The following is a 26243-nucleotide window of genomic DNA, read 5'->3' as shown; positions in this document are numbered from 1 at the left end:
GACCAATAATGACATATTCCTCAGAAAAAAGATCCGACACAGCCACAACGCAAAGGCTACTGGAAACGACAGAGCTGAGAGTACTGAGAAGAACTACAGGAAATACGCTGAGAGATCGAAAGAGAAGTGAAGACATTAGAAGAAAATGTAACGTACAGTGTATAAATGAATGGAGCCAAAATAGAAAAAAAAAGAATGAAATGAAGTGAAAAACTTAAGTCTAAAGCTGTCAGCTAAGTTATAATTATAATTAAATTTTGGCAGACTTTGAAAAGCAGTATTGGAATTTGCTACATTCAGTTTGTTAATATTGTGGTAAAGACTGATATTTAGGTATCGAATTTTGATTAAAAAGTTCTGGCTGATATGTTATCTTCTATAATCGCGTGGAATTTCTAAAGCTTCTACATGTAAAGCCTAATTTAGAGTTGACTTTATAGCTCCCAAACAAATGCGCAGTCCCACATTTTGTACAACGTCTACTCTATTTAGAATATTTATGTATGTTTAGAAGCTAAACCATGTAAAACTTATTCATAATTAATTAGAGATCTAATATATGATCAATAGAAACTGCTTTAACAAAATGTAAACCCTTGTTGCATCGATCGATTTATAATAAACTCAATATGTAATTTCCAAGTCTATTTATGATTCAGAATTATTCCTAAATAATAATGGATGAAGACAATGCATCGCGACAGACATGCTTAAAAAAGACGTGGATAAGGCGAAAAATATAAACTGGGAGGCTAAGTGTGATGAACTGGACAGATTTATGGGTGGAACAAAAGTGGCGCAAGCTTGGAAAACATTAAAACAGTTTAAGAAAAATGAGAAAAATGAAGACATTTCTCTCATAAAGTTAAATGAATGGGAAGAATATTATACGAAACTGCTGAAAGAGGATAGAGTAGAGTACAGATGGGAAAAGATAAGGGAATTAATAGACAACAGAGACGAAAGACAGGAAATCCCTATAATAACATTATCTGAATTGACGAAAACCTTAAAAGAGATTAAAAACGGAAAAGCCGCAGGGCCTGGAGACATTCCCATAGAGCTGGTTAAATATGGGCCGACTGCACTTTTAGAATTAATAGTAGACCTTTTCAATAAATGTATGTGTGGACAGGAAATTCCTAAAGATTGGAATAAATCTTATATAAGCTCCATATATAAGAGAGGGAATAAAAGAGACTGTTCCAATTATAGAGGTATTAGTGTGACGAGCTCTGTGGGCCGGTTGTACGGCAGAATATTAAAGAAGAGGGTTGAAAGACAGATACAAGATATTGAAGAACAAAGCGGCTTTCGTATCGGGAGATCCTGCCTTGATAATATATTTATCCTACGACAAATAATTGAAAAGCGTGTCGAAAGAAGTAGAGAGACCCATTTGGTATTTATAGACCTTGAGAAAGCATATGATAGTGTCCCGTTAAAGAAAATGTTTGAGGTCCTCAAAAGGTCCGGATTGGATTCGACGTATATCCGAGCGATATATAAATTGTACGAAAATGCAGTTAGTTGTGTAAAAATTGGAACCAGAACCTCAAATGAATTTAAAGTCACTAAAGGCCTAAAGCAAGGATGCTGCTTGTCACCGACACTCTTTAAAATATACGTTCAAGAAGAATTGAGGAATTGGAGAAATAAATGTAGATTTATGGGCATCGAAGTGGGACAAGAAACTCTGTATACATTGTTGTTTGCAGATGATCAGGTGGTGGTTGCAACCGATGAGGAAGATATAAATTATATGAATCGAAAATTATTTGAGGAATATGCCAAATGGGGGCTTACTGTTAACATAAACAAAACAGAATATTTAAAAATTGGAGGAAATACCACAGATCTGAGGCTTGAAAACGCAGTCATAAAAGGCTGCAACCAGTATAAATATCTAGGAAGCATCATATCAGCAGATGGCAGAGTTAAGATAGATGTACAAAACCGAATAACCCAAGGGAAAAAATGCATCCGAATACTGAATTCATTACTGTGGTCTAATAAAATAAAGATGCATACCAAACTTTCGCGTATACAGAGCAATTGTAGAACCAATTACCACATATGGTGCCGAATGTTGGACGATGACAAAGAATGAACGAGATAAAGTAGACGTTGTGGAAATGGATTATCTTAGAAGGTCATGTCGAGTATCGAGAATGGAAAGAATCAGGAATGAGGAAATACGAAACCGTACAGGAATTACAGATACTCTTTCAGATAGAATACAAGGAAGGCAATTACAATGGTATGGTCACGTGATGAGAATGGAGGAGGAGCGGTGGCCAAAGAAAGCCTTAATGTATGTTCCGCCAGAAAGAAGGAAAAGGGGAAGACCACCAAATTCCTGGAGAAGAGAAATTACAAAAACAATGCAATCTAGAGGCTTAGAAGAGGGAGATTGGAGAGATAGGAAAAGATGGAGGCTGAAATGCGGGAAGCGGCAATCGCCGTAGGACCCCCGTTATATGATGATGATGATGACAATGCATACTCGCAGCGATTTTTAGTTTTAACTGCTTAACTAATTTTTGGGATATTATATCGAGAGAAAAAAATATAGACAGTAGATTTGTTTGGGACAATCTCAAACTCATTTTGATTGAACCATGAATTAACACAGCATTGAATTATTCCTAAGGTTTGAAGAGAATTATCGTAAGTTTTAACCTGTCAATATAGAAGAAAATCAGCGGCATATTGTATTATTTGAAGTCTAAAAATATTAGTCGGAACTTTATGCAAATCCACAGTATACATATGAAACAATAGATGACTGAATACTGATCCCTATGGTAGTCCTAAATTATTATATCTAGGATCTTTATGTTTGTTACTGTTTGTTACAAAAATTATGCTTCTGCTAACTGATGTGGTATTTTTAATTAATTTTTCCATTAAAATGTCAAGACATATATATTCTTACGCAATTTCAATGTCTAAACATATTGTAGGTAAATGAGTGTTGTTTTGAATATTTGTTACTAGTGTAGTAAGTGCATCTAAAATACCACATTCTTTTTTATAACCAAAATGAAAATCTGGAAGAATTTTTTTTTCTACCCACAATTCCAAACAATGTTTTAACATCCGTTGTAGTATTTTCAACATGCAGAACTTAAGAGAAATCGGTCTATATGATTGAAGCAGGAAAGCTGGATCATCTTCTGTAATAACCTCTTCATATAAAAAGGATCTAGAGGATGAACTGAATGAAAAGACGAGAAAAAAAGAACCAGGAGCTGCAAAACATCAAAACAAGGCAAAAATTTACAGACCTCCTGTTGTTAAGAAATTAAACTTGGAACTACACTCTTCTAGACCTAAACCTACTAGAGATGATTCCAGTGTAAGCAATGATGGATCATTCCACTCTGATGTATCATCAGTAATGGAATTCATGTTATCAGCTAAAGAATCAGAAAACAAAGAGTCTGAATGTATTTTCTATAATGGAAAATTCTTCGAAGATGAACAAGGAGAGATTTGGATTCAATGCGCCTACCTTGACTGTACCGGAGCAAAGAAAGAAAATTTTGTGTGTGATTTTTGTAAATACTGGCACATAATCTTAAAAATACTGTTTTTTTTTGTTGAAAATATTTCTTTTCAGTTAATGATTTATGAATAAAAATTGTTTTTCAATGATTATAACATGCGTTTCTTACAAGTGATAGTTCATTGCAATTAGTTGTAGTATGGAGTTATTGAATATGGGATTTTGGGAATTTTTATTTAAAAAATAGTAGGTTTGTAGAAATGTAAATGGTATTCCATAATACCTTTCTCTCCTCTACCTTCGATCTTGTTTCCACTATTTATATAGTTTTCCCTTCTCTTTCATTTTTTTTTATTCGTTTGTTTATCACAAGGTTTTTTTTTTCTCAACTTTCTTTTCTGAGGTTTTGCCTTTTTTTCAATTGCAATATTTCTACTAATACTAGTAATATTTCTCCAAATATTAGGACACCCTTTTATTTCCAACAAATTTTATTTTACTATTTTTGTCTTGAATAAATATCCTTCCCCATCGTTTCCATTCTTTCTTTTTGGTGATCCTTTCCGACATTTTAGATATTTGCTTCTTAGTTTAATGTTTAGCACCAGCATCTTATATTGTTGGCTCATAGTCTCACCAGCTATTATCTTGCAGTCCTTGTATTCACGTATATATTCTTTTCGTGTCATAAAATAGTCTATTTGAGAACGAATTATTCACTTTTGTATACGATTTTGTAAAGTTAAGCTTTCTTTACGAGGGAATGTGTTAACAATCGTTTTTTTTTTTGGTAATTAAATATTACATTTAAGATATTTTAACTTTGTATGTATCCAATTTCTCCATTTTAAAATATAATTGATATTATAAAATATAGTAAAACAATACCTCAGCGATAGAAAGAAAATTTCAGAAAGAAAATATAGCGACAATACTTCATTTATGAATGGATATCTTCTGTCTTGTATATAATCCCAAATTTACCAATATTACTAATACATGAAAAATCCTTGAAGTGTTTAAATATAACATAACCTTAAAATTTTGACACATTGTCAATGCCACATTATTATTATTTTGACAAATGCCACAAAATGGCATAATATGACTACTGTTAATTGTTTTATTGTTATAAATATACAATAATGTTACATATCATTTTAATAATAGTGAATTTCTTATTGATCGCTAAATATATGAGCGTTAACGGGACGTAAAGTGGTAAATTCTAGTTAAAGTTAATTATAAATTGACAAAAACTGCTCTAATCTGTTACCACTACTCCAATAATTGGTTAATGAAAGCGTCAATCAATCAAAGACCTATGAAAACAAATACCTCGTCAGCCACCCAGGCAACATATCAAAAACCCAATTAAAGAGACCTCATCGACACCTCGTAAACGCCGTTTCACTAAACATTTTACATAATCACCGGCACAGAGTGAGCTTTCAGACTTAACCTAACATATTCCGACACAAAGAACTAACTGTGTCAGTTTGGGAAACAACCTACGTGGATACGTCAGCGCGTGAAATTCAAACACTTTTGGAGAGCTATTTATACATTTTGTAGCAGGTATTACGAAATTTAGAGTATCTCGGAAGCGCTGCATTTCGCTCAGTGGTTTCCAACATGTTGGTGGTATATTACAACAAACAAATAAGAGTATACAGGGCTTTGCAATAAAATTACGCAAGTTTGGTACAACATATTATATATTATATTATATTTGGTAACAAACGAAGACATCACTTCTGCTATCGAACGTAATTAGAAAAAATCTTGTTTATAAAAACAAACCAATCATTTTCTTTACGTTGGGATCCACAAATAAATCCTAAATAAATTATTTAGGGAGGTGTTGGTTAAATAGAAACCATTTTTGTGAAAGGGCAAAGGTATTCTTCTCTGAGTTTTTAAGTCAAAGGTCTATTGATTTGATCTTTTTCTGTATAAGGTATTTCCTGCTCTGACTTTTTCGTTTATTCAAATAAACTTAATAATTTTCAATAATTTAAATAATTTATTATATGTTCTTAACTTGTCATACCTATAGTTTTGTATTTATTAATGAAATATTTTAAAAAAATGGAAAATTAGAGAAACATGTACATCACAGACATATTTCTGATGAAGGCTCAAAGTTGGATGAGAGAATCTTCCGTTTCGAGGTTAAGGCAAAACGTGAACAAGTCCAGTCCTATTGTAGGCTAAACAGGCTAAATGTAGTTCATTTAAGGCTAGATGTCGATGGCATTAATTATACAATTGATACCACAGAGAAATTCGAAACAGCTTTAAATTGGCTGAATCTTACGATAATAAAATGTTATGAGGGAGCTTATTGCATCCATAATAAAGCCGTCAATCGAGATGTGCCTTGGTGAACCAAGTAATTAGGAAAACTAAAGTTTAGTGTAAATAGAGTATTTAACAGAGACAAAAGTTCAGCAATTGGGAGGCCTAGAAAAAGAATCTAACAAAATATAACACCAACTCAAGAAGGCAAACATAGAAGCAGGTTTAGTAAGAGATTACCTTCGTAGCCTCCATGGTTTTCTTCTTCTTCCTCAGCTTGTCCCTTTTTATGGGTCGCTGTTTCGTACTCTTCTTCGCCAATTATAACCTTGTGCATATCCTTCACGAGCCTTACGTATCTCTCAGAGACCCATATCTCTCTTATGCGTTGTATGCATCTTGTCTACAAACTGTGTCGTACTCCTTGTCAAGATCTATAAATGCCAAATTTGGTTCTCTTTTCTTCTCGTCGTATTTCTCTATCATCTATTTCAAAGCAAACAAGTCATTTATTGTCCTCCACCCTATCATAAACCCAAACTGTTCTTCTTCCATCGGTGTATCCCTCCTTCTATAGAAGAAGAACGTAGCCCCAACGATATGCATTTAAAAAGTTATTTCAAGAGATCACTCTAAAGGTTTATTGTAGAACTAGAGATTCTACAATAAACGATTCTAAATTTATCGATTTTCACAAAGCCTTTGACACAGTTGAGCTAAGCAAAATATTACAGGCGCTTAAAGAATGCAGGCTAGATTATAGATATACTAAATTATTATACAAAATATACCTGCAGGCAACAACCACTGTCAGATTACATACTAACAGTAATCGCATAAAAATAGAACGGGGGGTTAGACAAGGAGACCCAACGTCACCTAAACTTTTTAATACGGTGCTAGAACATGCTTTTAAGAATTTGGATTGGATGACAAAGGGAATAAAAATAGATGGAGAATATCTAAACAACTTACGTTTCGCCGATGATATACTTATAATAACTGAAGATCTAGGTATGGCAAGAGAGATGGTACAGGAACTCGTTGTGGCTACAGAAAGTGTAGGTTTAAATATAAATATCTCGAAAACAAAAATCATGACCAATTTGGTACCCAACCAGAACATCAGTATTGGTGGGAAAGAAATAGAACTCGTAGATAGATATAAATACCTGGGGCATGAAATTATGATTGGCAGGGATAACCAGACTCATGAACTGAAGAGAAGAATCGGCCTTGGGTGGGCAGCATTTGGAAAACTGAGAGAAACTTTTAAAAGTGAGCTGCCCACATGCCTAAAGAGAAAGGTATTTGATCAGTGCGTCCTCCCAGTCTTGACGTACGGAACAGAAACACTTACCTTAACAAAAGCGGCAGCTACCAAACTGAGAGTCACGGAGAGAAGAATGGAGCGGTCCATGTTAGGAATAACTCTGCGAGACAGAATAACCAACGAAGACATCAGGAGACGAACCGGAGTGACTGACATTATCGAGAAGATAGCCAGACTAAACTGGAGATGGGCAGGACACATAGCCAGAATGACAGATGGACAAAGAGGTTATTGGAATGGATGCCAAGGGAAGACAAGAGAAGCGTCGGTCGACCACCTACAAGATGGACTGACGATTTAATCAATTAAATTAACAACAATTAACAACAACAAAAAGATTTAAAAAATTAAATTTAAGAAGACTCAATAAAAACTGGATGAGAGCGGCGCAAGGCTTTGTGGCAAAACACTGGGTGTGAAACCTAAATGATCTATTGGACATCTATAAAGGTTGTCAAGCTCATAGTCAGCTATGCTGTGCTGGTTTGGAGGTAGCAAAGCTACAAAAATCAGGGAATCTTGTATAGGAATCACAATAGTAATACGATCGTGGGAGGATCACAAGGAGCATCGCTCTATAAAGTACCATAAAGCTAACACAAATATAGGATCTAAAACCTGGCTGCCTGATTAGGTATCTAGAGATTTTAAGGATTGGATCAATGTAATCTATGAAGATTTCCACAGACATTATATATGTAAAACAATATTTCGAACTCAAACTAAATATTATCATAAATTAGTTTGAGTTAATAAGAAACAAAATCGCACAAATCACATAGTCCGGTAAAATAAGGATGCAACCTCGGAATGAAAGATAATAAGCTGAAAATTTGCATACGTCTTTATTTTGATGGTATAAAACTTACCTCAAAACTCTCATATAATCACGTGTCCGCGACTTAAGATATTTAAGGTCAAAGGTCACGAAAATGAGTTTTCTACAAATATCTCGTTTCCCTTACACTTTATGACATTAAAGGTGGTAAGAAAAATTGTAGAATGGAAAATTCTCTTCAATTTTTGTCTCAAGTACTTTTATGTACCTTCAACCCTTCTTAAGATAGAGCGCAAAGAGTGGGGGACCGCTTACCTGTGTATACGGTAACGCGAAGTCAGCCAGTAGGATTCAATAAATAATAAGTTATATAGTTAATTATTCACTTAAAATACTATTATTATCATTAAATTTTTATTATTTATTATTTAATAAACTATATTTATAGATATTAATTATAAAATATATATTTTTTATATAATATTTATTTTATTTTTAACAAACATACAATATTAAATGAAATATTTCAAATGAACTTTAATGATATTTTTAACAGCTGTATATACGATAAATTAAGATCAAGTGCAGAATTCAACAATAAGCATTTTTATATTTAATTAAATACTGAAAAAATCATATTTATTATTTTTTTAAATTATATATTTATTTATTAATCCAATAATCGATTTATTAAAGTTACAAATATAATATATATTCTTTTATTATATATGGTTAATATTTTTGTATTAATTTTCTTCTTCATAGTCTTCTTCTTCTTCTTCTTCTTCTTCTTCTTCCTCTGAATAAAACATGAGTTTTACACTTATGAGTGAAGAATACAAGCGAGAATGGGAATAGGGGTTACTGGTCCTATAACAAGACTGTCAATAACCTTCAGAAATGCTCCTACAATATTTTAAACAGAACTGCTAGCAATGCATTTGTGTTCTCAAGAGTATTAAAAGATACACCTCAATTCAGCCAAAATGGTTATGGCCTCATGCAGTCAAGCTACACTGAAGGCTCTGAGATCTACAGCATATAAGTCGATAATAGCTTGGAACTATAACAGCCTCTTCAGCAACAGGTAGGTCGAAACTAAGTTACCTTGCTGAAGGTGTGAGGCACAAAGTAATTGTTAGTAATAAGATTATTAATAATCTTGTTAAAGAAGGAACAAATATTTCTTTTATCGGATTAGAACCATTCTGCAATATATCAAAAACGCAGCAGAGGATTCCAAAAATGGGAAAAGTAACTTGGTATAGCATACAGGGAAAATATTCCAGGCCAAAAGTAAGCAAAAAGGATATTACAACTTTTACTCTTTTCGCAAATATACTATGGGAGATTCAGAGAAATCACGGGTGCTTCCACTGGACATTAATCACTCAGACAACATCTCTGTAATGTTCAAATGAGCAACGTGAAGAGAGCAACATGTAGATTCTGCGAAAATGCAGAGGAAACGGTTGAAATCACAGGTACATTACAGAAGAAAGAACAGTTCATCCCACCTGTAACCAATCTTCAGTTACACAAAAAGCTTTAAAACGAAAAAACCTAGTATCATTTAACTTAAAACCAAAGTAATAAAAATTGCTTTTTAAAAGCAGAAATATAAAAATTTTTTGGTGGCGCTGATAATGTGCGTCAGAAAGATGAAAAACATATTAGTAATATTCTCTTTTTCATTTTCTAGAAACCTAAATTTAGTCTGTATGTTTCGAATGACCTCGCCGAGGAGTTGTGGTTGTTGACTTTTTTATTTTTTATTTGTATCTGTCCCCCAAGACCAGGTTTCCTGCAATTTTGCGTGGGAAGTAAATTAGTCAAATCTGAAAGGTTTTTAGAAAACTGTCAATATATCGGAAGTATTTCGAACTAAGATAAAAATTGGCAGTATATTATATTTTATTTAAAAAAAAATGCTAAAATGAAGTAACTAATGTAAATGTCAATTAATTAAAATTATATTTAATATGTACATAAAGAACGTGAGATGCAGATCAGTTGCTTTATTTTTCCTATGTTCTCTCTTATTCTTTAGCGACCAGCTTTTGATTCCATGAGGATGGTTGCTATTCGAAGGTTTTACTATATATAATATATATATAATATATATATATATATATATATATATATATATATATATATATATATATATATATTATATATATTATATATTGTTACACTTTTTTAAAATAGCTTTACTCGGAACTCCAACAATATTACAATACTTTAACTAGAGATTTTCGATGTCCTAACGTCAAAGATATACTGTTGAAGTATCTCTATCCACCAAGCAGCTTGTCCCTCTGGCTTTTTAAAATTCATTAGCCACTGCAAAGCGCTATGGTCAGTTCTAATTATAAAATTTCTTTTATAAAGGAGAATATGAAAATATTCTTGGACTTTTTTAATAGCTATGAGCTCTTTTCTGGTAACGCAATAATTCTTTATAGCATTTCCCATTATTTTACTAAAATATGTAATAAATTTTTCTGCTCCTTTCTGTTCTTGTGATAATACAGCGCCAATACCATGCTGTGATTCATTACAATCGAACAGAAATTTGCCATCTTCTCGTGAAAAGTCTATAATAATACGTGCTGTTGTCAGTGATTTTTTTAAATCCATGAAGTCATTTTGACAATCCGGTGTTCAGTCAAATTCAATGTTATTTTCGGTAAGTTGAAAAAGGGGGGTTTACCAATGCGGTAAAAAAATTATTTGGTAATATGAACAGATTACAAGAAAACTTTTAATTTGCTTTTTTATTTTCTGGTTTAAGCCAAGCTTTAATAACTAAAATCTTTGTATCTACTGTATCAGTTTTAATTTTTTCTACTGAAACGATATGTCCTAAATAGTATGCTTCTCTTTGAAATAGTAAACGTTTCTTAGAATTTAACTTTAAATTATAATTTCTCAATTGGTCAAATACCTTGCTTGAGTTTTTCAGATGTTCATCAAAAGTTTTGAACATGATCATTATATCATTAAGATATACTGGACATGTTCTTCAGGTAGTAATTAGGCGTTCAAATGTAGCTGAAGCATTACACAGACCAAATGGTAGAACCTGGAACCTGTAGAGACCACGGACAGTTAAAAAAGCTGTTTTGTCTCGATCGTCAGGATGTAGTTCTACTTGCTAGTAGCCGCTTTTTAAATCTAGGGTCTAAAACCATTTAGGACCTGATAAAGTGTTTAGTGTATCATCTATTCGTGGCAATGGATAACTGTATTTTTGTGTAACCTGGTTTAATCCTCTGTACTCTACACAAAAGCGAGTAGATCCATCTTTCTTAGTTACTAAGACTACTGGTGAGCCGAAGCTTCTTCGATGTCATCTTAAATGTTCTCGAACTACTTCTTTATTTTCTTCAGGGGACTTTTTTTATGTGCGCTAAATATTACGGAACTTTTTTGAAAATAACTTTCTTCAACACCAACTTATTTACAATACTTTATATAACTATAAACTTCAAAATACTGCTGTTCATTTTTATTTAAAGTATATTTCGGGGCTCTTAGTAGATACAGCCGACGCCCGCCCCCCTTAGTATCGACTTCTATTGGTTATATATATATATATATATATATATATATATATATATATATATATATATATATATTGTTATGATGTGTTTTTTGTTTGAATGATGAGCAATGAGTATTTTTAATAATATAGGGTTTTTATCGCGGTTCTCAAAGAATTAGTTTGTAAGTACTTTTTTAAATTATCTTTATTATAACTATTATGAAACACACATATATATATCTAACCTAGCCAATGTAAATTTAAAATAAACTATCTTTAAATTGATATTCTTATAAAACTAATTAAATTCTATAGACAATCTAAAATTTAAACAAACTATCTTCAAAATTGAAATTGTTATGACACTAACTAAATTATATTAACAAAATTTTGTACCTTTCTTTCACTGAATGCCTAAATGAACTGTTTTCCACTATATAGATTCTAATCACCACTGAATGTCTTCGTACTTCGGTTATCCTTGTTTTTGTGAAATTACTTTTTCCAATTATCAGCTTCTACCAATTTAAGATATATTTTTCTTCACCAGCATTTATATACCACCAAGCAATCCAGCAAACACCATTTATATTTATTCTTCTTTTCAATATACCAATATCCAATTATTATAAGTTGATTTATACTAATCTCCAATCATATTATAATTTTAATTCCTTCCAATGTCCATCCAATATTCTTCTAATATACTTTTATAATCTTCAATAATTATTTGTGTATAATTATAAATGTGCATTAAATATAGGCATAATTTTTAATCTTCATTTAACTCACTATATTAAACAATTTGATTATTTGTACCTGATTCACTGACTCCAACTAACTTTCATATTTCTTACTAAACTTTTCTGACTGACTTCTTGAAAATTCTGAACAATTTACTTCAATATTCACTAACTAATTGTATCTTTCTACTAACTTTCATAATAAACTGGCCTGACTTCTGACTAAAAACTTCTAAAAACTGCCATCTTGAATCCAAATCACGGGTATTTATATCTTTCGGATTTCTAGAACCATCTCGTAAGAGATCATGTTCCAATTTGTTCCATTAACTACTTGTCTGAATTTTCTGGAACAAACCATTTCGCAAACATGGCCATCTCCGGAGATCCAGAGAATTCCATTCTTTTCTATTAATAATTTTGTTTACATTTAGGCTTTTCAGATCAGAATATATAATTAAATTAGTAACTTAACATTCTAACTTAATAAAATACACATTTCAAACAATATATTATTATAAACCACTTTATATTCGTAAATATTCTTAAACGTCACTTCAGACTATAAATATCTGTCAATCTCCGAGAGTATTTTTGGTTGCCTAAGCACATGGCTCACTTAAATCTATTTACAACATTAAAATTACTAAATACAAATTTTTACAATTATTATAATATGCTAATTTATTAAAAATGCCCTCACATAAATATATTTTTATTAAATTCTCTAGTATATAACTTATTTAAAACAACCAAATATCTAATATTATGTAGTATATAACTTATAAATTATTTTCTATAAACCCTAATTGTCACAATACCCCAAAATAATATTTAAAATAAATAATTTACTTATTATTTTTTTAAATATTAATTTTCTCATACCTTATTAAATTTAATAAATCAATTTTTTTTTATTTAAAATGTGTTAAATACATCCCTGTTTGCTGTCTATATCAAAGCATAGAACAACGGATCACAGTTCGGCTATTCTATGGTCAAACTGTCATGTCAAATGAAACAATGGATGCGATATCAGAGAATAAAATATAACCTTAATTAAAAATATAATAGATATTGTGTTCTGTTTATTTATAGACAAAATCTAGGAATTATTTCCATTCAAAATAACTTCATCAATATTAATTGGTAAGTTTTTCCACTTTATTATATTAGAAAGACATTTTTATAGCAATTATAGTATCAATTTTGTGTCTAACCCCAAATTATGATTTTTAGGGTATCAAACAATTTCCATATGTACAAAATTCAACAAGTATGATGTCAAATTTATTCAAAATAATGAAATCTACCATCTACCATTTAACAAATCAAGTCTATTGAATAAAATGGATATATCAGTAAGTTATTAGTGTTATTATATTTGTGTTAAAGGTATAGAAAATATTATTCAATCTCTTCATGATATTGAAAAATGTCGTTGATATGAAATATGCCTCTTAGTCTGTTCTCTGCATCTATTAACACATAACTATTTAGTCCATTCTGATTTTCAATTGTATATGGACCTTCAAACATTGGTTGTAATTTCTTACAACGGTTTTCTTTAACATTACTTTTTCTAAGTGAACGAATTAACACTATGTCTCCTTTTTTAAATGTGATTGGTTTTTTTATATTTCGATTTTGTCTTCTGATATATTTTTCAGCTTTCCTCCTAATTCGGTTATTCACTTTCTGCATTACTTGTTCTAACATATCCTGATTATATTCACTAATCCACTTTCTGTTTCCTATATGGCCAAACATTAAATATTCTGGTACTTCCTCTGTATTCAAATTATGTGTATTATTTAAAAAATACTCTACTTGTGGTATATGTTGCTGCCAAGTTTCGTGTTGATTTTGGCACAGTATCCTTAAATATTTTATAACTTCTTTAATATATCTTTCTGCAGGATTTGCCTGAGGATGTCTGATACTTGTAAATTGAATGTTGATTCCCTTTTTCTCACAAAATGTCCGAAATTTTTGGTTGTTAAAATATGTAGCATTATCTATTATGCAATTTCTAAATGGTCCTATTTCTTCGAAAAATTGATTAATATATAATTTTAATGTTTTAACATTTGTTCTAGAGCAGGGATATAGTTTAATAAATTTTGTATATAAATCAACTATCACTAGTATATGCTTTTTTTCTGTTGGACTGAGAACTAAATTTGAAATAAAATCCATGGAAACTGTATTTAGTTTTTCATATACAACATTAGATTTATATGTGTTCTGGTTTTTGAAATTCTTTTCTTTGTTTAGTTGACATATTGGGCATTGGGTAGTAATTTCTTTTGCTATACTTATGTCATTCTTTGCAGAATAATTGTCCCTAAATAGCATCCATAGCTTTCTTGAACCAATATGCATATAATTGTTATGTAAATTTTTCAATATTTTCTTTGCTAAAGTTCTAGTTATTACATATACTTCTATGCCATTTATTATTTTATAATATACCCCATCTTTCCTAAGGACTTTTTGTTTTTCACTCAAATTGATCTGATCTCTTATAATTTCTTCTTTAGAATATAATCCAGTACTTTCTACTAATTGATTTAATCCAATTTTTATTGTTCGCTGCCCTTTTTGTGATGTATTTTCTAACCTTGATAAAGCATCTGCCACTATATTGGATTTTCCAGAAATGTATTTGATTTCAAATGAGTATTCACTCAATATTAGACTCCACCGATGTATTCTACTGTTTCCATATTTGTTATTTAATATAGACGTTAAAGCTTGGTGATCTGTTTCTATAGTAAATTCATTACCCAACAAATAAAATCTTAATTTTGTGACACAGTGTATTATACTTGCTAGTTCTAATTCTGAAACTGAGTAACCCTTTTCATGTGGCTTTGTAATTCTTGAAATGAATTGTATTGGGTATTCGACCCCATCATGTATTTGTAATAATACCCCTGATAATCTCTCTATTGATGCATCTGTTCTTAATATGAATGGCTGTGTGTAGTCAGGATAGTATATTTTCAAATTTGACAGAAAAATGTTTTTAATTTCTTGGAATGCTAGTTCTCTTCTCTGATCCCATCTCCATTTTACACCTTTTCTCAGTAGTTCAAGTAATGGAATTTCTTTTATACTTAGATCTGGTATCATCCTTTTATAATAATTAATTATTCCAATAAATCCTCTTAAAGTTCTTAAATTGTGTGGTGTTTTATATTCCTGAATGACTTGTGTCCGTTCTGGATCCATTTCGATTCCCTTAGTGTTAAGTTTATAACCTAGATATATGACTTCTTTTTGAAAAAATGTACATTTTTCTTGATTTATTTTTAGTCCCACTTTGTCTAATCTATTTATTATAATTTATAGGTGTTTCTCATGATCTTCAGCCGTTTTAGAAAAAATTAATATATCATCAATGTAGTGAATTACAAAATGTTCATATTGATCCAAAATATCATGAAGACATCTACATAGAGCACTGCAAGATGATTGAAGTCCAAATGGTACTACTTTGAATTGATATACTACTCCATCTATCTGAAATCCTGTATACTGTCTACTTTTTCTTTCTAGTGGTATTAACCAAAAACTATGCTGTAAATCGATTTTAGTGAAAAATGACATTCCTGTAATTCTTCCTAGTATTCCATCTATACTCATTGGTGCTTCAAATTGCTTTTCAGTAATCTTGTTAATATTCCTTGCATCCAAACATAACCTGATTTCACCTGATCTTTTTCGTACTACTACTATGGGGTTAATAAAACGTGTGTCTGCCTTCTCAATGATCCCATCTTCTAACATATTATTAATTGTTTTGTTTACTTCTTCTCTGTATTTATATGGTATTGGGTATGATTTTGTTTTAAAATCTTTTTCTTCTTTAACTTTTATACTATGGATATAATTTTGTGCAATTCTATTTTCTTTATTGACAAGTCCCTTGTGTTGCTGCAATATGGAAATGACTATTGATTTATATTCTTCAGGGTAATTTAAAACTTTCATCATATCTTCTTCTTTACAAATAACATTATTCTTCATTATGTATTCATTATTCCTTGCTTCCAATTTTACGCACTCCGCCTCGTAGGCATCCATCTGCTTAAAATTTCCATTCCTTAAATATTCACTACAATAATTATTCTTTACATTCTTTTGGGACATTTCCCTATCATCAAAATACATTTCTTCTTCATAAACATCATTATTTTCTTTTAATAATATCCTATCAACTCTTATTCCTTCTCCCACCTCATCTTTCTGCATAAATTTAATTATTTGCCCTTCCAAAGTTACCATTTTTTCTTCAAAATCTATCTTTACTTTCTTCTTTTCCAATTCATCATTTCCCATTAATATATCAACACATAAATCCTTGACAATAAATCCTTGCATATTAATTTCTTTATTAAGAATATTAATTTTAAAATTGGCTAGTTTATCAATTTCACCCAACTTCTTATTATTTGCACCAATAATTTTAATTTTTGGAATCTTTATTATATCTGATAGTTTTAATGTATTAAAAATAAAATTCTCCGAGACTAAAGTACTTTCTGAACCAGTATCTATCATAATCTTAATCATTTTATTTTTGGCCAAAGCATTTATATAAATTAAATTAATAGATTCAATAATTTTCTCTTCATCTAAAGAAATAAATTCAGAAGGTTTTTCATAATAGCAATGGCCTAACTTGTAATTCAGAAAGTTTACTGCACAAAATTTTGATTATTAGAATTGTCAGATTGTATCTGACCACTTGGATCTGATGTACTATGTCTTTCCCTACTATGACTTCTACTCACATTTTCTTGCCTTGTACGATTTCGTTCCCTGTCTTCGCAGCTCCTATTCCTTCGAACACAATTTACCTGTCTGTTATAGTTAGGTCGCTCTGTATTTCTTCTATTGTTAAAATCTTGTCTATTATTATTAGTACTGTCATTAAAATGTTGTCTATTATAATTAGTATTATTATTAAAATTTTGTCTATTATAACTAGTATTATTATTAAAGTTCTGTCTATTTGGATTACTGTTATTATTATTAAAATTTTGTAAATTATTACCATACCTAGTATTAATGTTATATGATTGTCTATATTGTTGAATATCATTTTTATTATATTGAAAGTTATTATTGTTTTTTCTGTTGTTATTATTACTTGTCATATTGCCTCTTTGTATTCTTTGAATAAAATTAATAAAACTATCTATTGTTTGAATATTTTGTACAGTTACGGTTTGCACAACATCAGCATCAAAATGTCTAGATACATTTAAGACTGTTTCATCCTCTCTAAGTGGTGGTTCTAAATATTTTGCAACTGTTATCAGTTTTAATGCATAATCTACCATATTTGATTTTAAATTGTGATTATACTTTCCAAAATATAGAATTTCTCTAAACTTGGCTTGCTCTAGTTCACCCCAATAATAATTTAAAAATTTATTTTCAAATGTTTGAAAATTATCTAAATCATTCTCAATACTAGCAAACCAAGTTGCTGCATTGTCATTTAATGTCATTCTAATATAATCTTTAATATCATTAATATTATTCACAAATCTTAATTTATGTTTTAAACTATTTATGTATACTCTAGGATGCAAATTTTTTATATTACCAGAGAATTTAATCCCAGTCTCATTTGTTAAATTTAAGTAAGGTCTCCCTATGTCTCTCATTTGTGAAATATCATCTATTCTCTGTTCCACATTTCTTATTTGATTACAATTTATTTGGATATTTTGTTGTATATCGTCTAATTTTTCTTCTGTGTTTCTCCTGTCTTCGTTAATTTTTACTTCTAAGTTACATTTCTGTAACTCTATTTTCTGTTCTATATCTATCTTATTATCTTGAATAATCCTCTTTACTTCTGTCCTCTCATTGTCTATCCTTTTCTTGTAGTCATTCCGTATACTTTTTATTTCATTTGCTACTTTTTTCTCTGCAGCTTCAAGTTTTTTATCCATTTGTTTTACAATTTTATTATTATTATCTTCTATTTTCTTTTCTAATTTTCTATAATTCTCTTCCAATTTCTGTTCCATTTTTTTCATGTCTTCTTTGACTTCTTTTGAATTCTCTTCCAATTTTTTTATGTCTTCTTTGATTTCTTTTGAATTCTCTTCCATTTTCTGTTCAATTTTTTTCATGTCTTCTTTGATTTCTTTTGAATTCTCTTCCATTGTCTTGTTCATCTGCATCATTAATGACATCAAAGCTGCCATATTAACATTTTCCTCTCTTTCTGGATTCATTTCTGCAGTATCTTGTGGAACTTGAACTAAACTCTCCTCTTGTATAGGTTGTGTTTCTACTTCCACATCTTCTTCATTCTTTTTGCTTCTTGTACCTTTCTTTCCTTGAGACATTTTGAGACTTTACTTGTTCAAATATAATTAAAATAAAATCTATAATTTTTCCTTTCTACTGATAATTAATTTAATTATATGAGAGCACTTATCTTCCCAAACTAATTCTTTTAAATAGAGAGCCACCGCGTTGGGTGCCAAATTGTTATGATGTGTTTTTTGTTTGAATGATGAGCAATGAGTATTTTTAATAATATAGGGTTTTTATCGCGGTTCTCAAAGAATTAGTTTGTAAGTACTTTTTTAAATTATCTTTATTATAACTATTATGAAACACACATATATATATCTAACCTAGCCAATGTAAATTTAAAATAAACTATCTTTAAATTGATATTCTTATAAAACTAATTAAATTCTATAGACAATCTAAAATTTAAACAAACTATCTTCAAAATTGAAATTGTTATGACACTAACTAAATTATATTAACAAAATTTTGTACCTTTCTTTCACTGAATGCCTAAATGAACTGTTTTCCACTATATAGATTCTAATCACCACTGAATGTCTTCGTACTTCGGTTATCCTTGTTTTTGTGAAATTACTTTTTCCAATTATCAGCTTCTACCAATTTAAGATATATTTTTCTTCACCAGCATTTATATACCACCAAGCAATCCAGCAAACACCATTTATATTTATTCTTCTTTTCAATATACCAATATCCAATTATTATAAGTTGATTTATACTAATCTCCAATCATATTATAATTTTAATTCCTTCCAATGTCCATCCAATATTCTTCTAATATACTTTTATAATCTTCAATAATTATTTGTGTATAATTATAAATGTGCATTAAATATAGGCATAATTTTTAATCTTCATTTAACTCACTATATTAAACAATTTGATTATTTGTACCTGATTCACTGACTCCAACTAACTTTCATATTTCTTACTAAACTTTTCTGACTGACTTCTTGAAAATTCTGAACAATTTACTTCAATATTCACTAACTAATTGTATCTTTCTACTAACTTTCATAATAAACTGGCCTGACTTCTGACTAAAAACTTCTAAAAACTGCCATCTTGAATCCAAATCACGGGTATTTATATCTTTCGGATTTCTAGAACCATCTCGTAAGAGATCATGTTCCAATTTGTTCCATTAACTACTTGTCTGAATTTTCTGGAACAAACCATTTCGCAAACATGGCCATCTCCGGAGATCCAGAGAATTCCATTCTTTTCTATTAATAATTTTGTTTACATTTAGGCTTTTCAGATCAGAATATATAATTAAATTAGTAACTTAACATTCTAACTTAATAAAATACACATTTCAAACAATATATTATTATAAACCACTTTATATTCGTAAATATTCTTAAACGTCACTTCAGACTATAAATATCTGTCAATCTCCGAGAGTATTTTTGGTTGCCTAAGCACATGGCTCACTTAAATCTATTTACAACATTAAAATTACTAAATACAAATTTTTACAATTATTATAATATGCTAATTTATTAAAAATGCCCTCACATAAATATATTTTTATTAAATTCTCTAGTATATAACTTATTTAAAACAACCAAATATCTAATATTATGTAGTATATAACTTATAAATTATTTTCTATAAACCCTAATTGTCACATCTATATATATATATATATATATATATATATATATATATATATATATACTATACTAGTAAATAAAATAGCAAAGAGAAAAAGTAAAGCAACGAAGAGAAAAAATTTGAAATCAATTTAGAATGAAAAAGACACAAATTGCACAACTAAAATTAAGTATAACCGATAAACTGGAAAACTGAGGGAGTATCAACAATATGTAAATCTAAAAAAATATCATTAAAGAGGAACTAAAAGATGGAATAGATGAAAAGAGTAGAAGTAAATTTAAATGCATTTAGAGAGAAACACAGACAAAACGATAAACAAGGAAAAACAAAAGTATACGAAGCTCTAAAACAAAACAAAACAAAAATGATGAAACTGACAGCGTAAAGACGATAAAAAAAACTAAATAACAAAGTGTCAAATGTTAAAAATACAGAATAGGAATGAAATACAAATATGAAAGGAGCCAAAGCGCAGTTAAAATAAATTTAGATGTAAAAAATCACACATCACACATTTCGTTTTTTCTTACCCTGTTAGAACAGACGAGACACTGTTAGTAAAAAACTGAAACACGTTATTCGCTGATAGAGCCATAGACGCATTCTGCACTAAACTTTTTATGAAAAAAACCTTCAGTCGGATATCTTTTTATACATGTTCACGTCGTGACATTTGTCTTGCCGCCTTTTACTTTTTATCACAAAGGAAAAGTTCACTGATTTCACGAGAATACATCTAGAGACGCAAATAGGTAGGTATTTGGGTATTTAAAAACAAACAAAGTGAGTTGGGTGTTTTAAACAATAAGAATGTTGATGTGGTACGAAGCGCAGAGTGTACAGAATGCAGCAATTGGATCTCGGCTTAGATATTTTTAATACAAAGTAGAGAGTGTAGTAAAAATCGGCAGAGATTGACAAATACTGAGCTAAAAATATTATAAAGAATGTGCTCTGTGCATTATTTCGGGTTCCTGACTGCAGGATCGATAACTTTTGTAACCGCAATTCTAAATAGACAAGAACAATATTTGAGACTCAATCTTAGCAGTGTACTATATGCTATAACAAATACAGTCTCTCACAGCTTAAATAATGCAGTCGCTACTCAACGAAACTAGCTTGTGTCAGTGGCTCAATATTTATTAGAAAAAAAGTATATACTGAAATTAAATTACTATAATTTTTTGTCAGATACAGTGGATAAAGATTTCAATAACGTTCCTCCTTCCCCGTTATCTGGTAAATATTTATAAATTGACAATAATAAATATAATAATAATAATATGCGCCAGGCTAGAACAGCCCGAAAATCGAGGCCATGGGTGAAAATGATATGTATAAATACCTCGGAATAAAGCAAGCGCGGAAGATTGACCATAAGCAAATGAAAACTGAGATAACTACTGAGTTTATACGAAGGGTAAAACAGCTACTTCGTTCACACCTTAATAGTAAAAATTTGTTTAAGGCACTAAACACCTATGCATGTTTCGCGCTTAGCTACTCATTTGATATTGTTAAGTGGACAAAAACGGATATAGAAAATCTTCAGAGAAAAGTACGAACACACCTCACAAAGGCCCAAAAACACCATCCTCGAAGTGCAGTAGAAAGAACGACATTACCGCGGTATTTAGGAGGACGAGGACTTATGGATATAAATGAGCAACTAAAAAAACTTATTACTAATTTAAGAACTTATTTTCAGGTGCAGGCTGAGACATCTACTTTACATCGCACGATTTGTGCAGTAGATGATACAACACCGATCAAACTGAGGGAACCAGAAATGCGCATAAACCATGTTACTAAGAACGAAAAAATGCGCACCTGGATGAGTAAACCTCTTCACGGGCGACATCCTAACGAGGTGAGTCAAGACCACGTCAACAATAAAGCGTCGAACTATTGGCTGACATCAGGAAAGTTGTTCCCTGAACAGAGGGTTCATTACTCGCCATTCAGGATCAGGTTATACCAACCAAAAGTTACCTGAAATATATCTCAAGCTCAAGAAACCATCCAAAACCTTACCGCGGGCTGCCAGGCATTTGCTGCAACTGAATATAAGGAACGGCACGACTCAGTAGGAAAGATACTTCATAAAGAGATAGCCATCAAACTGGGACTTCTCCAAACAAACCATCTCCCATATTATCAATACGTTCCTGAAAGTATACTTGAAAATGATAACTACAAGCTATACTGGGACCGCACTATGCTCACAGACCAAACAGTGGCACATAATAGACCATATCTCATACTAGTTAATAAACTAAAGAGACAAACAACACTAATTGATGTGGCGATACCCAACAACAATAATCTTCGTGTTAAACAAAACGAAAAGATCGCCAAATACAGGGATCTCTAAATTCAAATACGAAGACAGTGGAGAATGGAAAGTACCCAGACAATACCTATTATTCTCTCTACTACTGGAGTCATTCCAAAGAACCTCCTAGAAAACATAAAAAAGCTAGGTCTGAATGAACATCTTTACAAGACCATGCAGAAAGCTGTACTTCTCTCAACGTGCAGATGTGTACGAAAATTTTTGGAAAATACTCCAGCATACCAAGTCACCTAGGCCTCGATAACACCTCGTAGGCATCTGGGATAAGTGAATTTTCCCCTTAGAGGGAGTGTGAGCCGTATAATAATATTATTTATAGGTATACAATGATAACTTAACATTGAATTATTTTTAGAATTAATATAGAACCAGTCAGAGGAAGATAACACACACATTCCATCCCCACAGTGTGGTAAAAACCATTCAGACTACGATTGTGATAATTACTTTTGTCCTTGGAATGAAATGCTATACAATGCATGGGGAATAATTCCCCATGTCTCTAATAACATCTTTATCAACGTCTGTTTTGCCTTGCAATTCTTAGAAGGCACAGATTAAAGCAAAAATCTGAATTTGGTTTCAAAAATTAGTTTAGGGATTTTAATAAAATTGTACATTACACTACACTTCACAAGGACAAACAATTTTTTTTTTAATAGGCGAAGCTGCATTATTTTTGGCATCAGGAGATGCCAAAGAGAGAAAATGATTTTCTCTCTCCTGATGCCAACCATAATGTAGCTTCGCTTATTTTTTTTTAATTTTAAACTGTCTTTGTGTAGTATAGCAAAATGTACAATTTTATGTTTATGGCATTCTATGATTGTTGGGTAGGCCAAAATTGACGAAATGCCCCTGAAGATGCTCTAGGAATCAAAAGTACTTGGGCAAGATTTAATTAATAAACTGTGCTCGATATTTGCCTTTTATTTGATCAAAGTTCATTTATTCGAGCATTCAACCTTATAATAATATTTGTTTTTAGCAGACCATAAAAATCAGATCAATTTCAATTTTGGAATAACTGTTAAGTGAAATTTCTTCAAATTTTGATTATTGAAAACGTGTTACATATGCATTAAGTTATTAATAATTTTCAAAAAAACTGTACTTTTGAAGCTATTTCTGCAACAAAATTATACAATTAGGCAACAAATTAACAAAAATAACTTTAAGAACTCTCATTTAAAAGGATTGACTGTCCTACATTGTTTATATGTTATTTATAAGTAAAAAATGACGTTTAGTTATTTGCATGTTTTGTTTATTACATTTTGTTATCACAAAATTTATCAAAAGCAATAGATAGATACCTATATCAAAGAGTATCACGAAACAGGCATTATTTTACTAATTTCTCTGGTTTATAATATATGTTTATTCAGTTTATTTTTTATTATTTTTGTCGTTAGTTTTGGCGTTGTGTTTAATTAGTGAATGCCTCTGTAGTTTATTTGGTCTCTTGTTTCCCCTTTTGCAAAAGCGATGTTAATATATTTAAACCAAATTCTTGTGGTATTCTATTGCAACCTATGATTTTCTAAATTAGTTTCAAAAAATTGCTTAGTTAACGTTCGTCCTTCAGATGTGAAGAGCTTATTTCGTATGCCGTACTCTCCTAATGGATTTTTAGTATCAATTTTCTTGGTGTTCTCGCTAACTCGTTTCCTACGATATGTAGTTCTCTCTGAATTTGTTTTATTTTTATTAGTTCATTTATAATTATTATTGCCCTATGATCAATCTCCTTATTTCTTTCTGCTTTCCATAGAAATGGTATTCCATCGGTTTAGAGAAGCTTTCCTGGTACTTCACTTTAAATTTTCAAACTAAGAACTAAGGCGTGTGTTTCGTTTCGAAATATTTTGTAGTTCCCGTATACCTCTTCTATTTGTTGCATTTTATATTGACAAAGCTCGCTAAAGTAAGCTTATTTTAATTCTATAACTAACTTATCTTCGTATAAAAAACTGTGATATAAATTCAACAGGTCTGTAAAACAAACTTAAATTTTATTTTATCCATGGTAAAAATAAACATTTTAATACGTAGCAAAATTTTTGTGAAGCATGGTTAAAAATATATTGCTTGCATTTTTTAAAATATGATTTATAAGTGGTAAAAGGCAAAAATATCCAAAAGTTGAATAGTGGTTATACAAGTTGCTCAAGAAGTTTGAACCCGAAGAGAAAATATCGTCGTTGAAACTTTTGCAGAAACGCAACTAGGGAGTCTCTAAGGAAAATGATAAACAATTTGAAAAGAAAATGGTTAAACAGGTTAAATACAGAATTTACGAAGTATAGGATCAGCAGTTTGTTCAATATGAAATAAATGTATAAAATCAAGAGTTTTGAAAATCCATTACTATATTTTAGTTTGTCCCTGGTACAATATAAACATTTAAAATATGTAACAGAAATTGTTTATGTGTGTTTAAAAATATATTGTCTATAGGACAAAATATGTGAGTTAAAGATCTTAAAGTCAGTTTGGGTCCCAAAACATTAGCTTACCAATATCCAAAGAAGTTAGAAATGGTAGAACAGTCCGGTTCTCCCGTACCGTTGGAGCCCAAACTGCTCTCCAAATCGCTGTTGCTGAGGTTGCTCAAGAAGCCTGTATCCGAGGACGAGGAAATCTCGTCACTTGTGTCGTCATCCACTTCCGCGTCTTTATCACTACCACCGAAAATACTCCTCACAAAACTCATTACTTCGGTTAATTGCACGTAGAGTTAGCTTCTAAATTCACGTTGGCACGGACGGTGGCTGATATTTTAGGCTATTTCTGGCACGAAGCACGCGAGAGAGGCCTTGTAATCGGTCAGTGTTTGTTCGTGGTGTAGATCAGTCTGTGGAAAAGTTGAAAGGCGAACAAATCCAGACGGATATGTTCTAGTTACAGAAATAAGAACGTATGGCGATTTATTCGCAGACATACTCATTGTTTATTATAAAATGAGAAATATATATGTACAGGGTGCGCCAAAATGCTTAAAACTTTCTAAAAAAATAATTGATAATGTTAATAGGTTGATCTGAAAAATATCATAACAGGTGGGTTTCTCATTATATTTTGACCCCCACTTATTTTCCTTAATTTCGGGAATACAAAAAAAAGTTTCAAATAAAAGTTGTATTATTTCATCTGTACCAACCAACAATGTAGCAACAGACCAAATTTTGTATACAGGGAGTGCCCAATAAAATGCATCTTCAATATTTCAAATGGGACACCCTGTATTTTTTTATAGTTTTGAGTAGCCCTGCATTTCCTGATTACCAATATATAACATTGTGTAGCATTAGTTTTGTTCTATAATGGGATATGGTACTACAAAAGGGTAACCATAGGTGGCTATGCAACTGACATTTCAAAATGAAACAATTATTAATTTATTATAAACTGTCAGACCTCATACCGAAATGGGTTATACTGCAGATGAAAAAGTAGATATATTCTCAATTTATGTAAAAAACAATAAAAACAAGCAAGCGGCAAGAAGAGAATATAAGCTGATTTATCCAGATCGACAGACTCCTTCTGCAAATACATTTTTATATAATTATCGTCATGTCATAAATGAAAAAATGTTTAAACGGAAGAAACGTATTATTATAGGAAATGATGATGAATATCTTAATACTTTGCTTTACTTTGAAGGTAAAAATTAAATACAGTAATAGATTAA

At 30.7% G+C, this 26243-nt stretch overlaps 1 protein-coding gene across 4 annotated transcripts in view; it reads right to left on the bottom strand.

Annotated features, from left to right (window-relative positions):
- The window catches only part of LOC140446435 (uncharacterized), a 63797-nt gene extending 38392 nt beyond the window's left edge, over positions 1 to 25405 (bottom strand). Inside the window, exon 1 of one of the 4 annotated variants that reach the window (XM_072538995.1) lies at positions 25066 to 25405. In XM_072538995.1, coding sequence (XP_072395096.1) covers positions 25066 to 25262 — 197 coding nt within the window. In that variant the 5' untranslated portion in view covers positions 25263 to 25405. Of the gene's footprint in view, positions 1 to 4849; positions 5008 to 20717; positions 20853 to 25065 lie in introns of those variants that run through there. The other 3 variants (XM_072538990.1, XM_072539000.1, XM_072539003.1) reach the window with 3 other exon arrangements.
- Positions 25406 to 26243: the final 838 nt, after the last annotated feature.

This window comes from Diabrotica undecimpunctata, chromosome 1, assembly GCF_040954645.1.
Source record: "Diabrotica undecimpunctata isolate CICGRU chromosome 1, icDiaUnde3, whole genome shotgun sequence".
Taxonomy (NCBI): domain Eukaryota; kingdom Metazoa; phylum Arthropoda; class Insecta; order Coleoptera; family Chrysomelidae; genus Diabrotica; species Diabrotica undecimpunctata.
The sequence above is the reverse complement of the archived record's forward strand: the minus strand, read 5'-3'. Positions and strand labels throughout refer to the sequence as shown.